At 42.1% G+C, this 17,051-nt stretch overlaps 1 protein-coding gene across 2 annotated transcripts in view; it reads left to right on the top strand.

Annotated features, from left to right (window-relative positions):
• Positions 1 to 198: 198 nt before the first annotated feature.
• COPG2 (COPI coat complex subunit gamma 2) overlaps positions 199 to 17,051 on the top strand; it is a 115,970-nt gene continuing 99,117 nt past the window's right edge. Inside the window, exons 1-4 of one of the 2 annotated variants that reach the window (XM_047095359.1) lie at positions 199 to 290; positions 1,446 to 1,498; positions 2,278 to 2,358; positions 6,054 to 6,125. In XM_047095359.1, coding sequence (XP_046951315.1) covers positions 254 to 290; positions 1,446 to 1,498; positions 2,278 to 2,358; positions 6,054 to 6,125 — 243 coding nt within the window. In that variant the 5' untranslated portion in view covers positions 199 to 253. Of the gene's footprint in view, positions 291 to 1,445; positions 1,499 to 2,277; positions 2,359 to 6,053; positions 6,126 to 6,372; positions 6,505 to 17,051 lie in introns of those variants that run through there. The other variant, XM_047095360.1, reaches the window with a different exon arrangement.

Raw genomic sequence — 17,051 nt, 5'->3', positions numbered from 1 at the left:
GACGCAGCCCCGGGGGCCCAGCGCCTGGCCCCGCCTCCGCCCGGCTGGGGGAGGAGGAGAGGGCGTGGCCGCGTCCCCAGGGGACAAGAGCGGCCGCGACAGCCGGGGAAGGGCGGGCCTTCTCCCCGAGTGACGGGACGGCGACCCAACCGGCTCCAGAGCACGGGGCCGGCCTTCCTGCAGCCTCTTCCGCTCGCCGGCTGCGGCGCCTGGGACGGTTGCGGTGGGTCTGGGCGCTGGGAAGTCGTCCAAGATGATTAAAAAATTCGACAAGAAGGACGAGGAGTCTGGTACGCGCTGGGCTTCTGACGCCCACCCTCCGCCGCGGGGGCCCCTTCCTCGCCCGCCGCCACCTGCTCTTGGGGGCCGCGGACCCGAAGGCGTGGGCGCCGGTGTGCCAGGGGGCCGGAGTTGGAGCCCGCTCCTCCCTCCGCCCGGCTCCGCTCTGCTGCAGCCGGGGGCCTGCCCCTAGCCCCTCCCCCGGGCGCCGGAGCCTCCCCTCGGGTCGCGCGCTCCCGCCCCGCGCCCGCGCGCCGCTTGGGCAGCTCGGCGGCCCCGCCCCCCGCTCCCGCCCCCTCCCCTGGGCGCAGCCCCTCGGAGCCGCCTCCGCCGCGCTCGCCTGGGGTGGGCTGCCCGCAGAGGAGGCGGGCCCACGGCGCGTGGCGGAGGGAGTGGGTGCGCGCGTGGGCGAGGCGGGGGGGCGCTGGTAGTGGGAGGCCCAGAGTGGGTCTGGGCTCGATGGGAGTTGTGTGTGTATGAACTTGGAGGCGCCTTGTACCTTCCAGTCTTCCCAGGGGGGGGTTAAGAGTGCCCCCTGGTACATCGGTCGCTTAATGCTCCGGCATCCAAAAGTCAGTTGCGTTCTTGATAACCCGTCTTTGGTCCAGAGCAAATGGGGAAGATGTCAAGCCACCTAAAAACAACAACAACAAAAAAACCCCAATCCCCAAACCCAAAGCCCTCAATGTTTGGTGCTCTCCCGTGGTGTGGTCGAGGTTTGGGTTAGTAAATGTCCACGGCCCCTTTCAGCTTTGTAGGATTCTTTGCTAAACTCTTTTCTGCCTGGCAGAAATTGTTGGAAACACCAAAGATAGTGCTTGCCTTTAGGGAAATCCAAAGGGCCCTACCACAGTCTCATTAATCGTAGCTGTGTGCACATGACATATACTTGTAACATTCATGTAAAAAGAGGACAGGGAAAGAAGACACTCGTTTTGGGCAGAGTTCCTGCAAAACAGAAGTACGAGATCTTATAAGGATAGCAATGACAGCTAGTACCAGGATCAAAATGATTTTATTCAGTTTATATGCATAATAGTAATGGTTGTCACTGTGATATCCAAATGGTCACTTCACTTAGGTGAGATACCCCAAGCAATCAATACTCTTCTGTAGATAAGTTTGTCTAGGACAGCTGTTAAAGACATTTTTTGTTTATGATATAGGTAGTGGCTCCAATCCTTTTCGGCATCTGGAGAAGAGTGCTGTCTTACAGGAGGTATGACTTGGAACTGTATTGTGTGTGTGTGTGTGTTTTTTTAAGTTATTTATTTTTGAGGGAGAGATCATATAGAGAGAGAGCACAAGCGGGGGAAAGGCAGGGAGAGAGAGGAGGACAGAGAATCCGAAGTGGGCTCTGTGCTGACAGCAGAGAACCCCATGGGGGACTCAAATTCACAGACCCTGAGATCATGACCTGAGCTGGCACCCTGTGTTCTTTCTTTTCTATTCCTTTTTAGATGGTGGGCAGAGAGCTGCTTGAATACTATGATCAAAAATAAGAATTGAAGAATATAATAACTGTGTTCAGAGAATATAGACTTGAGGGAAAAGGAAGAGGGGTTACTTAATCAGAAGCAGGTCTAGAATTTATAGAAATGCAAAAACATGTAGACTCTGCTACATGGTGATAATTTTAAATACAATGCTAAAGAGGTGTTTAGTGTAAGGTTACTGAAGGAAGTTGTGGACATTAAGTGTTTTCAAATGGTGTAGATGAATACTGTGATTCTTAACACATAAAGCGCATAAAATTGACGTACTAGATCGAAGGGAAGGAGTTAGTGTAGGTAGAAAGTCAAGGCCGTATCTAATAATGTATCATATAGTATGATGAATTGAAAACTGTAAACAACATTATTTGGATATTGTGATTAAAATATGTTTATTTTATGATTATTAGAATGTCTGTTTGATTACAGTTGATTTTTTTGCAATCTGTGTTAGAAATCTGTGATAGAAAATATACTAGTGTAACAATGCTTTTTGTCCCCATAGGCTCGTATATTCAATGAAACACCCATCAATCCAAGAAGATGTTTACATATTCTTACAAAGATTCTTTACTTACTGAACCAGGTAGACTATTTTGATTTTCTTCAGATTTGTTTCCTGGAATAACATGCAGTGAAGCACTTTCTGGAAAGTATCGTTATTTATTTTTTTAAATTCACTTAATTTAAAAGTCTGCAGTGTTTGATTAAGGTAATGATATGTAAAACTTCTTGAGGACAAGGATTATGACATACCTCTGTTTTATTCATGAGGTTCCAGACCAGCCAAGCACGTGGTAGATTCTCAACATCAATTGAAATTAACAAGCATTAGTTCATGTTAAAGCGTGTTGTTCAGATTTGTTCAGAGGTCTTTATGTCCCCCCCCCAAAAATGTAGTACAAAATCTTCGACACATTCCAAATAGATGTGTTACCTTTTTTTGAGGGGGAGGAATATAATAGTGATGTTTTTCAAGCTTTGATTTTATTTTTTTATTTTTTTTTTTTAATTTTTTTTCAACGTTTTTTTATTTATTTTTGGGACAGAGAGAGACAGAGCATGAACGGGGGAGGGGCAGAGAAAGAGGGAGACACAGAATCGGAAACAGGCTCCAGGCTCTGAGCCATCAGCCCAGAGCCTGACGCGGGGCTCGAACTCCCGGACGGCGAGATCGTGACCTGGCTGAAGTCGGACGCTTAACCGACTGCGCCACCCAGGCGCCCCCAAACTTTGATTTTAATAGATTTTATTTATTATCCCTACTGTACCACGGCAAGCAGAATGATTCTGAGTTTAACCATGTCGTGCCTTAATGTCCTTTTCTATAAATGGTGATTATGATAATACCTGTTTTATAAAGTTGTAATGATTCAATGAGGTAATGAGTGTAGAGCGTTGCGAATAGTCCTGGACACATACATTCAGGAATAGTTTTCATTCGGTCATTCAGCAAATATTTGTAATACACCCGCTGACTCCTATGCTGCTTTAGGCACTGGGAATGTAACAGAGAAAACCAACAAAAGTATTTGCTGTGATGGGACATAGATTCTGTTTGCTGTTATTGTTATTTTGTTTTTTCTTGTGCTTTGGTTTGTTTTGCTTCAGACTAAAAAAGTGTCATGAAATGTCTAGGAGCTTAGAAAATGTGATTTTGTTTCTTAGATTCACACACACACACACACACACACACACACACACACACAGACTTCCAGTGGTTTACATATGGTGGTAAGAAGACTATGGTTTCCAATTTGAATTCCATGAGAATATCTTTTACTTTTACTGTATTTCATGACTGAAGGCCTCATTCAGAGACTTAATGATTTGTAATTTGCAAATGGAGACTGAGCATCGAGTGCATACTTTTCCATAAAATACATTCCTACACAAACATCCTATCCCTCCGTGGTACCATATTAGAAACATTTAAAGCAAAGTCTGTTTGATTTAATTTTTTTTTTTTAACATTTATTTATTTTTGAGACAGAGAGAGAGCATGAACGGGGGAGGGGCAGAGAGAGAGGGAGACACAGAATCGGAAGCAGGCTCCAGGCTCTGGGCCATCAGCCCAGAGCCTGACACGGGGCTCGAACTCACGGACCGCAAGATCGTGACCTGAGCCGAAGTCGGATGCTCAACTGACTGAGCCACCCAGGCGCCCCTGATTTAATTTTTTGTAGCACACATTGTGTCCTTGACTAAATCCATTATATAAGCAGAGTTTCTTTCTTTCTTTTTTTTTTTTTAAAGTTTATTTATTTTTGACAGAGTGTGAGCTGGGGAGGGACAGAGAGAGTGAGACACAGAATCTGAAGCAGGCTCCAGGCTCCCAGGTGTCAGCACAGAGCCCGATGCGGGCTTGAACCCATGAACTTGAATTCATGACCTGAGTTGAAGTCGGATGCTTAACTGACTGAGCCACCCACGCGCCCCTATAAGCAGAGTTTCCAGTAGATGAAGTTGGTGCAGAGTAGCATATACTTTTTTAAATTTATTTATCTTTTAATGTTTATTTATTTTTGAGAGAGAGGGAGAGAGAGAGAGAGAGGGAGAGAGAGAGACAGAGCATGAGTGGGGGAGGAGCAGAGAGAGAGAGGGAGACGGAATCCGAAGCAGGTTCCAGGCTCTCAGCTGTCAGCACAGAGCCCACATAGGGCTTGAACTCACAAACGGCAAGATCATGACCTGAGCCGAAGCAGGATGCTTAACCGACTGAGCCACCCAGGTGCCCCAAGTAGCATATACTTTTACATTGGCTAATGCCTCTTTGCTGAGCAACTCATGTTGAAACATTTAATTATGTTGATAAGGAAATTACCAGTATAATATGATAAACACAGTCAACTACGGAAACAGGTTTGGGAACCTTAGTTTAATCTTTTGTCTAGTTGTTGGTAATGCTTTATGGAAAAATACTTCTAAATTTCTACCGCAGTTGGCCTATTCATATATTCTAAATTTCAAGTCAAAAAGTAGGGACTTAGGGCCTGTTGATAGGACTGAAAAGTGCATGGACTTGTGTGTATTCCCTACATATTTATGAAAGAAAGCGGGGGAAATCTGTTGTTGGTGAGCAAGTTGGGTACTGTGATTTAAATGATTGTAGGGGCACCTGGGTGGCTGAGTGTCCCAGTTTGGCTCAGGTCATGATCTTGTGGTTCATAGGTTTGAGCCCCACATCAGGTTCTGTGCTGACAGCTCAGAGGCTGGAACCTGCTTCGGATTTTAGAAGCAGGTTCCAGCCTCCCTCTCTCTCTGCCCCTCCTCCCCTTGTGCTCTGTTTCTCTCTCTCTCAAAAATAAACATTTAAAAAATAAATAAAAATAAATGCTTGTAAATTCTTATACTTTGTCCTTCATCCTAAACTTTTAAAGTTTTTCATCAGAATCTGTTTATTCTTATAAACTCTTATTCTTGTAAGTGACAAATAGATTGAAGTGATTGAGCCTAATGCCTTATATAGGATTGCTTTTAATGAAATTAAATATTGAAATGGTCACGTTTTAGGCGGTCTATAATCTGGAATTTTTGACTGTGAGTGAAACAGGTTATCTAGCATCTTGTGCCTTAAAAAAAATGTTGTTCCCAGGCCAGCAGCATTTGCATCACCGGGAGCTAGTTAGAAATGCAAAATTTCAGGCTTCACCCAGAGCCACTGAATCAGATTCTGCGTTTTGGCAAGCTCCTCAGGTGATTTATGAAGCGCAGTAAAGTTCTGATGCAAAGCATCATCCAAAGGCTTACTTTCATATCACTAATCTGGTTCCTGCCCTTTCAGTTGGTCCCTTTTTGCCATGTTTTCTAGGATTCCTAATATGTAGTTCTTTACAATTTAATATTTATTATGCTCTTATAATATGTCAGGCTTTGTGCTGGGCATTGGATTATGGAAATGGAAAAGGTGTGATCTCTGCTTGTAGGTGGTGTAGTAATAACATGCCATTCTGATTAGAAACTCAATTTGCTATTATTTTCTACCTCCTTGTAAATTGCAGTAATCTAGGGAAATTAAAATAGTTCCTGCTAAAAGGTTAGAGACTACTATCCCAGAACTTTTATAGCATGGCTTGTGATACTAAATTATTTTAAATAAGGAGTGGACAAAATGGCCATGCACGTTTATAAATTGAAAGCCAGAAAAACAGCGTAGAGGCAGAAAACAAAGAGATTTTCTTCCCGAGTTCTAAGAGACTTTTGCAGAAATAAAGAGAAATAAAGAGAAAATCCTTGGTATGCTTTATTTAAGTTTAAGAAATTGTTTTAAATTTTCCTTAGGGTGAGCACTTTGGAACTATGGAAGCCACAGAAGCCTTCTTTGCAATGACTCGGTTGTTTCAATCCAACGATGTAAGTCTTTTTATTTTATTCTTTTCGGCTGGAAAAACTCCTTTTATTCTTTTTCCTGGGGGAGCTTCGAATGTTCTAAATTGGGAAAGGTTGCTTGCAATATTTAGCATTACTTAAACATTATTTATCTTCATCAAATTTTTCAATGTTCATTAACGGCCATGTGAGTATGAGAGATGGATAGAATATAGCATAAAGCCGTCTCCTCCCCCACCCCGCATCTGTCATACAGTCATAAAAGCCATTCCCATCCAGCTTGTGGCACGCCACGGCGAAAGTGGACTGGTGTGGAAGTCAGTGGACATAGCTACCACCTCTCTAAGTTCATAGTCAAGTTTCTGGTGAGCCTGGGGTTGCCGTTGGTCAGCGGGTCGGGCAGGTAAGAAGATGAGCCGGATGCACAGTGGGGAAGAGGACATGGGGAGGGAAAAAGAAGAGAAAGGACAAAGTAAAGCTCCCGGCACCTCAGCGTTTGTGTGTCTGCCGTAAGCCACCCCGACTCCCAGAGCATGATGGCCACAGCTTTGCTTCCGTCTTCTAAATGTGGTTGCGTATTTCTCTTTTGCCCGGCTCTAGCTCAGAACCTGCAGAGAAGGGAGTCTGGGGAGATCTACTTCCCACCTTTCTGGTGACATAAATTGTCCCAATCTTGCAGTGTTTTGGTGTGTTTTGCATATCTTTCCAGGCCACGTTTTGTCCCCAACCCCCAGAAACTTGTAGGATGTGAGTGTGGTTAAGTGTCTGGGTAATGATAAGTTTCAGGAGGAGGTGACTCCTTACGAACGTCAGCAGTCCCTTGTCAGGCAGCTGTCTCAGTTGAGGCTGTTACACACTCTTCAGGCAAAGGGAGACTCCTTTCCTCAGACGGAATAAAGAGCTGCTACTTGCACAGGAGGCCTGGGGAGTTTAGGCTCAGCTTTCTCAGAATCTGCCCGTATGTCCCCATCCCAGTTACCAGGGTCCCACTCCTTCCTGATCAAAGTCTTCCCCTTAACCTAAGATTCCCTGCAGGGTGGGTATTGATTTTGCATTATAACTCGGCCACACAGAGGATTTGCTTTTCAGAATTCTTGGCCCTGTGTCCACATGACACAGGCTTTCTATCAAGGCATTCTAGAAAATTTCTAGACTTTGAAAATCACCTAGACTTTGAGCAGTGAATTTAAAACTCTGGACTCATTTCTTTGACCAAGTTCTCCGGCGTCCTTAGAAGCAACTAACCCATTGTAAGAACCCATGTTTACAATACATTCCATGGCAGCCACTACTGGGTTACCCAAGCCTTGTCTTCTATAGGTCCTTGAATCTGCTTCTCCAGGTGATGATTTAAGTACTTTGGCCCCTGCCTGCCCTGGACGATGAGTATCCCCTTTACAACTGGAAATGGGGCCATTAATGCCTTTTATCAAATCAGAGAAGCAATTTCAGATTTCTATTGTTAAGGTCCTGTTTCCCTGTAATCACTTCCTATACCAGAAATTTGGGGCGAATTCAATCAGGGAAGCAGAACCGTCATGATTACCGTAGAATTATGTACTAGTGGAGTTAGACTAGAAAGCTCGGCATTTCAGGCTGCCGGAGGAGGGTCGTGGAGAGGGACTGGTGTAACAATTGTGGAAGGCTGCTGCCTCTTCGTGGCTCTGTGAATTTGTCGTGCAAGTGTCTGGTGGTGAATTTGCTCAGGGGGCTGGCAATTGGGAGGGAGAGCTGGACATAGAGCAGAGAAGAGGGTGCAGGGCAGGGAAGAAACAGAAGGAGGACAAACTCGAAGCCTCTGGCACAGAGGTTGTACTAAGCAAAGAAGGCATCCGGGCCCCTGGGTGGCTCAGTCTGTTAAGTGCCCGACTCTTGATTTCGCCTCAGGTCATGATCTTGCTGTCAGGAAATCGAGCCCCGCTTGGGGCTCTGTGCTGATGGTGCAGAGCCTGCTTGGGATTCTTTCTCTCTTTCTCTCTCTCTCTCTCTCTAAAAAAAAAAAAGAAGGCATGAAATAATTTTCTAGGAAATGGAATGGGGAAATGCAGGTTGTTGGAGAGTATGAATGGCCCCTTCGAGTTAGTGGTCATGAATGTATTACTTGGTGGCACAGTGAGTGTTTTTCTCCGGCTGCACGCTTCAGGATGTGGCATAGAGCAGTTGGAGATTGGATTCAATCGGGGTTAGGGTTTTTGCCAGGTTAGTAAACAGGGGGAAGAGCAAGGAAGTTGAGTAATTGAACTATTAACTGTGGGATCTGGTTACGAAGCAAGGACACGGGCTGACTGGAACAGTGAGAAGTTGATCGGATCGATGGATCGTAGGTCATGAGGAAGTGAAAGGGTTGTTGGAGTCCAGAGCGGTGGCTGGGGAGTAAGTCGCTTAGAAATGAAATTATGAGGGGGGATACTGTTATACTGGTGGGGGCAACAGTGGAAGTGGGTGATTGCAAAAGGAAGGAAGGATCGGTGGAGACGAGGCCAATTCTACCGAGTAGTTAGCTTTAGAAGTATTGCCTGTATGGATATTAATGTCCCCGGCGATTATTACTGGGCTAATATTGGAGATTGTGGTGGCGAACATGGTACTAATATTTTTTTTAAATAAGGCAAGTACCCGGAGGTCTATTTATGCAACCAGGAGTGGTGACAGGTGAGATTTCAACAGGCGGTGAGCTTCCCCACCTGTAGGTCTGGTGGATGAGGGTTAAAGGAGAGACACCAGCCGCTATTTGGGAGGGCTGCAGGGGATTCTTAGGGAGGAGCCAGCTTTCAGTTAGAGGCAAGATGGGGGTGTTCAGAGAAGAGTTAAGGATATAAGTGATGATGAAAGTGCCAGAGAGCCTGATGGAGGGTTTGGGATTTGAGAAGGATGGAAGACAGAGTCCCATTAGGCGCTGTTCCCAGCTGCATGGGGATAAGTTTCCAGGTGACAAATAGTGGCCAGGATATTTTAGGTTTTTTGTAGTGACTGAGGTAACTAACAACGTATAGCATGCTGTGATTCATTTTGATGGTCCCTTAGGCAGAACGTGGGATTGAGGTTTTTTGGGGGGAGGAAGGAGAGGTGGAGAATTTGCTGGCAGCATGTGGGGCTTCTTCGCTTTCCAGCCTTCCTTTACCAGAGGGTCATTACTCTCTTGAGATTGGTAACTTCCTATCAATGTTTGTATATATGTAGTACATACGTTTGTTTGTATGCATAATCTATACTTAATGTTTTTGTGTGTTTAAAAATATAAGTGATCATATTATTATTGCTGTTTTCAAAATTAATAGTTTTGAGATCTACCTTCGTGCTACACATACATCTACGTTATTTATTTTCACTGCTGCATGTAATCCCAGTGTGTTAATATACAGTATTTCTATTTATTTATTCATTCTCCCCTTGGTAGATAATAGTTGCTTCCCCCTTTTTGCTATTCCAAATGATATTATACATAATGTTTATGTACATGTCTTGTGCACATAGAATTTTTCCGGGGGAGATACCTACAACTGGCATTTCTAGATAATGCTAGTTATTTGATCTTATCAAATTGATCTTTAAACTGATCTTTTTTTTAAAAAAATTTTTTTTTTCAACGTTTATTTATTTTTGGGACAGAGAGAGACAGAGCATGAACGGGGGAGGGGCAGAGAGAGAGGGAGACGCAGAATCGGAAACAGGCTCCAGGCTCTGAGCCATCAGCCCAGAGCCCGACGCGGGGCTCGAACTCACGGACCGCGAGATCGTGACCTGGCTGAAGTCGGACGCTTAACCGACTGCGCCACCCAGGCGCCCCTAAACTGATCTTGTATGAATAATTTACATAGACGTTGCTTCAAATCCTTAAACCTGTTCGTGACACTTTATTATCAGATCTAAATATTTGACGTTCAGAAGAATGTGAAATGGCATCTCTTTGTGGTTTTAATTTGCATTTTCATGATCATTGCTGAAATTGAGACTCTTCCTATGTTTAGTGGCCATTGTACTTTCCTCCTCTGTGAATTGCCTATTCATATTCTTTGCGTATTTATATTCCCCTTGTTGACTTATAGGAAATGTTTCTTATTTTAGTATTTAAAATACAGCTTTACTGAGTATAACTTACATATTATAAAATCCGCCAGGGCACATGGGTGGCTCAGTTGGTTAAGCGTTCGATTCTTGATTTCAGCTCAGGTCATGATCTCGCGGTTCACGAGTTCGAGCTCCGCATCGGGCTCTGTGCTGACAGTGCAGAGCCTGCTTGGAATTCTCTCTCCCTCTTTCTCTTTCTCCACCCCACCCCACTCATTCTCTCTCTCTCTCTCTTTCTCTCTCTCTCTCTCAAAATAAATAAACTTAAAAAAGTAAAAAAAAAAAAAAAAATTTCACCAATTTTTAGTATACAGGTCAGTGAGTTCTGACCAGTGTGTGGAGTCATGGAACCATCTCCACAGTCACGATACAGAAACCTCCATCACCCCAGAATGTGCCCCCACATCGCTTAGTTGTCTGTGTCCTTCCTCGACCCCTGGCATCTAAGAAGTCAGCGATCTACTTTCTGACAACATGGTTGCATTTTCTAGAATTTTCTAGAATTTTCTAGAATTTCACTTAAATTTAATCATATAACATATAGCCTTTTTATGACTTTTATGTCTTGTTTCTTTCTCTTAGTTTATGGCCTTTGAGATTGACTCAAGTTTTTGTGTGTGTTGGTGGTTTTTCACTTTTACTACTGAGTAGTATTCTACCGTATGGTGGTGGTCTTGTTTCCTTATCCGTTCACAGGTAAATGGATATTTGGGTTGTTTCCAGTTTATGGATATTATGAACAAAGCCACTAAAAGTAAATATTCAAGTACAAGTCTTTGTGTGGACCTACTGTCCTTTTCTTTGCTTGGCACCCAGAAGTGACATTGTTGGATTTGCATTTCCTTAATGACAACTGCATTAAGCAGATGTATGCTTATTTGCTTTCTGTGTTTCTTCTTTGGTGAAGAAGTGTCTGTTCAAATCTTTTACTCTTTAAAAAGAAATCATGTCGTTAGTCTTCTTATTGAGTTGTAAGCTTTCTTTATATTTTCTGGATACAAGACCTTTATCAGAGAGGTGTTTTGTAAATATTTCCTCCCAGTGTGTGGCTAGCGTTTTCTTTCATTTATACCGTTGTCTTCTCCATTAAAAAAAAAAAGTATAATTTTCGTAGATTCACCCTTTACAGAGTATAGTTTTATGAATTTTGACAGATGCATACAGTAGTATCATCACCATTGCAGTCAAGATTTAGAGTGTTTCCATCACTCCAAAAAGTTCCCTCATGCCTCTACATGTGATCTGTTCCTCCCATCCTTCTGTTCCTCCCATCCTCTCTCCCAGGCAACCACTCATCTTTTTTCTTTCTGCATAGTTTTTCCTGTCTGGGAAGTCATAACAATGATATCGTATCATATGAATGAAGCCTGTTGAGTCACTTAGCATATCGCATTTGAGGTTTATCTGTTGTTTGTATCAGTAGGTCACTTCTGTTTATTTCATTGTAGTATTCTATTATATGGATGTACCTCAGCTTGTCTACTGTTTGCCATTTGAAGGATATTTGGTTTATTACCAGGTTTCAGTGGTTGCGAATAACGTTGCTGTAAACATTCGTGTATAAATTTTTTAAACGTAAGTTTTTATTTTTCTTGGGTCAGTTCCTAGGACTGGGGTTGCTCGGTCACAGATGAGAGGTGTAGGCATGTTTATCTTTGTAAGAAGCTGCCAATCCCTCTTCCGTTTCCGCCGTCACTGTTAGAAAGTTCTAGTGACTCTGAATTCTGGCTAACCCTTAGTGTTGTCTTTTTTTGCTTTTTAAAATTGATTTCTTTTTAATTTTAGCCATCCTAATAGGTATGCTGTGGTATCTCTTTGTAGTTTTAATTTGCATATTCCTAATGACTAATAATGTCAAACATCTTTTCGTGTGCTTTTTTTTTTGCTTTGTGTATATCTTCCGTACCGAAGGATCTGTTTATATCTTTTGCCCGTTTTTAATAATTTGATTGCATATTATCTTATTTTTGAGTTTTGAGAGGTCTTTGTATATTCTGGATACAAGTCCTTTATCAGATATGTTTCCTAAATATTTTCTCCCAGTCTGTGGCTTATTTTTTTCATTCCATAGTCTTTCAAAGAGAAGTTTTAAATTTTGATGAATTCCGGTTTATCAGTTTTTTTTTTCTGTTGTAAATTATGCTTCTGATGTGTATGATAGAAATCTTTGCCTAACCCAATGTCCCAAAGATTTTCTCCTATGCCTTTTTTCTAGGCATTTTGATCCACTTTGAATTAATTTCTATATATGATGTAAAGTAAGGGTTGGATTTCTTTTCACCTCCCTCCCCTACCTCCTTTCACCACCTCCTCCTTTTCCTCTTAACTTTCTTGTCTGGACAAATGGTACTGAAATGGTTGCATGTCAAAATGGAAGAAGGAGGAGATAATGATTGATTTACATTGGCACACTGGAACATTCTATCTTGTTTCATTGTGTTTATTCATGTGTTTATTCGTATTCTAGTACCATACTGTCTTGATTACTATACCTTTATAGTAAGTTTTAAAGCAAGTAGTCCACATTTTCCTTTTTTTCTTTTCCTTTTTCACAAGTTTTGGGTCTTCTGGGTTCTTTGCCTTTCCATATGAATTTTATTTATTTATTTTTTTTCAACGTTTATTTATTTTTGGGACAGAGAGAGACAGAGCATGAACGGGGGAGGGGCAGAGAGAGAGGGAGACACAGAATCGGAAACAGGCTCCAGGCTCCGCGCTGTCAGCCCAGAGCCTGACGCGGGGCTCGAACTCCCGGACCGTGAGATTGTGACCTGGCTGAAGTTGGACGCTTAACCGACTGCGCCTCCCAGGCGCCCCTCCATATGAATTTTAGAATCAGCTTCCGTTTCTATTATTTAAAATCTGCTGGAACTGATAGAGATTACATTGAATCTGAACATCAATTTGAGGAGAACTGACATTGTAACATATATTTAAAATCTGCTGGAACTGTGATAGGGATTACATTGAATCTGAAGATCAATTTGAGGAGAACTCACACTGTAACATTATTGTGTTTTTTTGGCTACACAAACACAGTATTTGTCTCTCCTTGCTCAGGTCTCTTTAATTCCTGTCAGCAGTATTGTAGATTTTAGAGTACGAGTCCTATATATGCTTTGTGAAATTTAACCCTAGTTAAGACTTTTAAAATACTATTGCGTCCATATTGCTTGTAGTTTATAAATTACTTAATTGTTTGCATATTGACCTGTTTCCTGTGATCTTGTTAAATTCATTTATTAGTTCTAGGAGTATTTTGGAAGACTTCTGAGAAATTATTTTTTCCTTTTCAATCTGCATGCTCTTTATTTGCTTGTCTTACCCTACTGTCCTCTTGTACTATCGTACAGGGTAAATACAAGTGACGGTTGGGGACATCCTTGCTTTGTTCCCGATCTTAGGGACAAAGCATTTAGTCTTTCACCACCAAGTGTGACACCAAGTATGGTGTTAGCTCTTAAGTTTGTCATAGATGCCCTTTATCAGGTTGAGGAAGTTCACTCTATTCCTAGTTTGCTGAGAGATTTCTTTTTTGTGAATGGGTATTGAATTTTGTCAACTGCTTTTTCTACACCCCCTAGATTATCATGCCTTTTCTTTTTCAATATGTTAATATGGTGAGATGCACTTATTTATTTTTCTGGAAAACATAAAATCTTTGGTTTCTGTTTGTTAAACTATGTGAAGCATTTTTGAGTCTGTAGTCATGAAATATATTGATCTGCAGGTTTTTCTTATAATATTTTTGTCTGGATTTCGCATTGGAATAATGCTGGCCCCAGAAAATGAATTGGGAAGTGTTTCTTCCTCTTCTGCTTTTTGGAAGAGTTTTTGTAGAATCATTATTAATTTTTCCTGAAATGTTTGATGGAGTTCACTAGTAAAGCGTCTTCTTTAGGAGAAGGCTTTTGATAATTAACCCCATTAAAAAGAATAGATTTGCTGCTATCTGTTCAAATTATTTATCATCTTCAGTGAGCTCTCATAGTTTGTGTCTTTCAAGGAATTTGTTCATTTCATTGAAATTGTTGAACTTTGTTTCCCTAAAATTATTCATGATATTCCTTTATTTTTGTAGTGTTTGTAGGATCAGAAGTAATGTCTTCTCTTTCATTCTGATACTGGTAAACTGTATCTTCTCTTTTATTCCTGGGAAGTTTGTCTAGAGCTTTATAAACTTCATTGATCTCTTCATACAACCAGCTTTTTGTTTCATTGATTTTTCTCTATTAATTGTTTTTCTTTTCCAAATTAATTGTGTGGAAAAAAAAAAAAAAAGAATGCTGAAAAATCCAGCCATAAGAAGGAGGGAAAAAAGAAAGAAAGAAAGAAAGATGGATCAAGAAGGACAAACATAAATCATATCATAAGATGATAGATGTAGACCCAAATCCGCGTTAAATATAAATGCAAAACACAAAGAACATTTGTAAAAATTGATTGTAGGGGCGCCTGACTGGCTCGGTGGAGCACGTGATTCTTAATCTCGGGGTTGTGGGTTCAAGCCCTACGTTGTGTGCAAAGATTACTTAAAAATAAAATCTTTAGGGGTGCCTGGGTGGCGCAGTCGGTTGGGCATCCAACTTCAGCCAGGTCACGGTCTTGCGGTCCGTGAGTTCGAGCCCTGCGTCAGGCTCTGGGCTGATGGCTCAGAGCCTGGAGCCTGTTTCCGATTCTGCGTCTCTCTCTCTCTCTGCCCCTCCCCCGTTCATGCTGTCTCTCTCTGTCCCAAAAATAAATAAAAACGTTGGAAAAAAAATTTTTTTTTAAAATAAAATCTTTAAAAAAAACAACTATATACTGAGCCATAAAGCAAGACGCAACACATTTTAAAGGAATGAAATTGTACAGACCGTGTTCTCTAGTTACAAAGGATTGGTGTTGGAAATTAATCATAAAAGAATACCTAGGAATTCACCATATATTTTGATATTAAAAACATATTTCTGGGGGTGCCTGGGTGGCTCAGTCATTCAAGTGTCTGACTCTTGGTTTCCAGCTCAGGTCATGATCTCGCAGTTTGTGGGACTGAGCCCTGCATCAGACTCCGCACTGACAGTGTGGAGCCTGCGTGGGATTCTCTCTCTCTCCCTCTCTCTCTGCTCCTCCCCTGCTCATGTCCTCTCTCAAAATAAATAAATAAACTAAAAAAAAGAAGACATATTTCTGTTCTGTTACTAGCCATGGTGCCGTAAAGGGGTGAGGCTTATCCTGCTACCACAAATACCTAGAAGATCAAACAAAATACATTACACGGTAATTCTCAGACATTAGATTAACAGGCATCCTGGGTCTGTGATCTGGAAAAAAGAAAAACAGAGTGAGCCCTAGCGTTATCTCATGTCCAGAGGCCGATTACAAGTATCAGGTCAAGGAGGGCCCACTGAAAAGGAGCCTAGTTATCTCGCTGAGTTGAGGAAACCGACAGAATTTGAGGAAGCCAAGAAAGCTCAAATTTGTAGAGCAGAGTACTAAAGAGGAAGGAAGTAGGGGGAGAGGGAGAGAAGCAAGAAAGGAAGGAGATAGTTCTAGCAATTTGCTGAGGGGCTCCACTTAAACCTTTGGATAAGATTTGATCTGTGCATATGTAAAAGGAAACTGCCCAAGGCCAAAGAAAGGAACACCAGAACGCAGGGCTGGCACTCGTTGGTATTTCTACCAGTGAGAGTGGAAAGACCTTTTCATTTGGTGTAGTTCTCAGAAAGGTATCACCTCGGGGTGCCTGGATGGCTCCGTGAGTTAAGTGGGCGGACTTCGGCTCAGGTCATGATCTCGCAGTTCACAAGGTCAAGCCCCACGTGGGGCTCTGTGCTGACAGCTCAGAGCCTGGAGCCCGCTTCAGATTCTGTGTCTCCTTCTCTCTGCGCCTCCCCTGCTCATGCTCTGTCTCTCTTTCTCTCAAAAAAATAAACAATAAAAAAAAATTTTTTTAATGAAAGATACACTGCATGGATACACTGGAATCATAGCAGATTCCAGACTGTAGGGGAAAAAAAATCAGTAACTGGGAAGACAGATAGAAACTATCCAAAATGAAGCCAAAAGAGAAAAAAGACAATTAACATGAACAGGGCATCAGAGTAGTTTGGAAGTTCTTTTAGTGGTTACCCTAGAAATTGCAATATGGATATTTGACTTTCAGAATCTAACATTTATCTTTGTCTTGTACCTGTTCCTGGAAGATTTGAGAACCTCTTTATGTATGCGAATGTATAAACGTGTATATTATACATACACACATGCACATTTATATACATACACATATGATAACGCATTATTTTTGGTGGGTGTTTTGTTTGCTGTTCACTGAGATTTACTCATGTCCTTACCACTTTTTAAAGAAAGCCTTTATTTTTTTAGAGCAGCTTTAGGTTCACAGCAAAATTAAAAGGAAGGTACAGAGATTTCCTGTATACTCCCTGACCCAACACATGCATAGACTCTCCCGTTATCAACATCCCCTACCAGAGTGGTAAATTTGTTATAATTCATGAACCTGCATTGGCACATCATAATCACGTGGATAATCATTAAATGCTACAAAGGGTATTTCTTTTTGTTTTTATATATTTTTTAATGTTTATTGTTTTTGAGAGAGAGGCAGAGCACGAGTAGGGAAGGGTCAGAGAGAGAGGGAGACACAGAATCCAAAGCAGGCTCTAGGCTCCGAGCTGTCAGCACAGAGCCCGACACGGGGCTCGAACCCACGAACCTCAAGATCATAACCTGAGCTGAAGTCAGACCCTTAACCGACTGAGCCACCCAGGCGCCCCTACAGAGTATTTTCACCGACTTGAAAATCCTCTGTGCTTCATCTATTCATCCCTGCCTCCTAACCTCCAAACCCTGGCAACCACAGATGCTTTAACTGTCTCCTTT

Source organism: Lynx rufus, unplaced genomic scaffold (assembly GCF_022079265.1).
Source record: "Lynx rufus isolate CCGP_SWC_20201006 ecotype Redwood Valley unplaced genomic scaffold, mLynRuf1.p SCAF_4, whole genome shotgun sequence".
NCBI lineage: Eukaryota > Metazoa > Chordata > Mammalia > Carnivora > Felidae > Lynx > Lynx rufus.
Note: the sequence above shows the minus strand (reverse complement) of the source record. Positions and strands in the feature narration are given on the sequence as shown.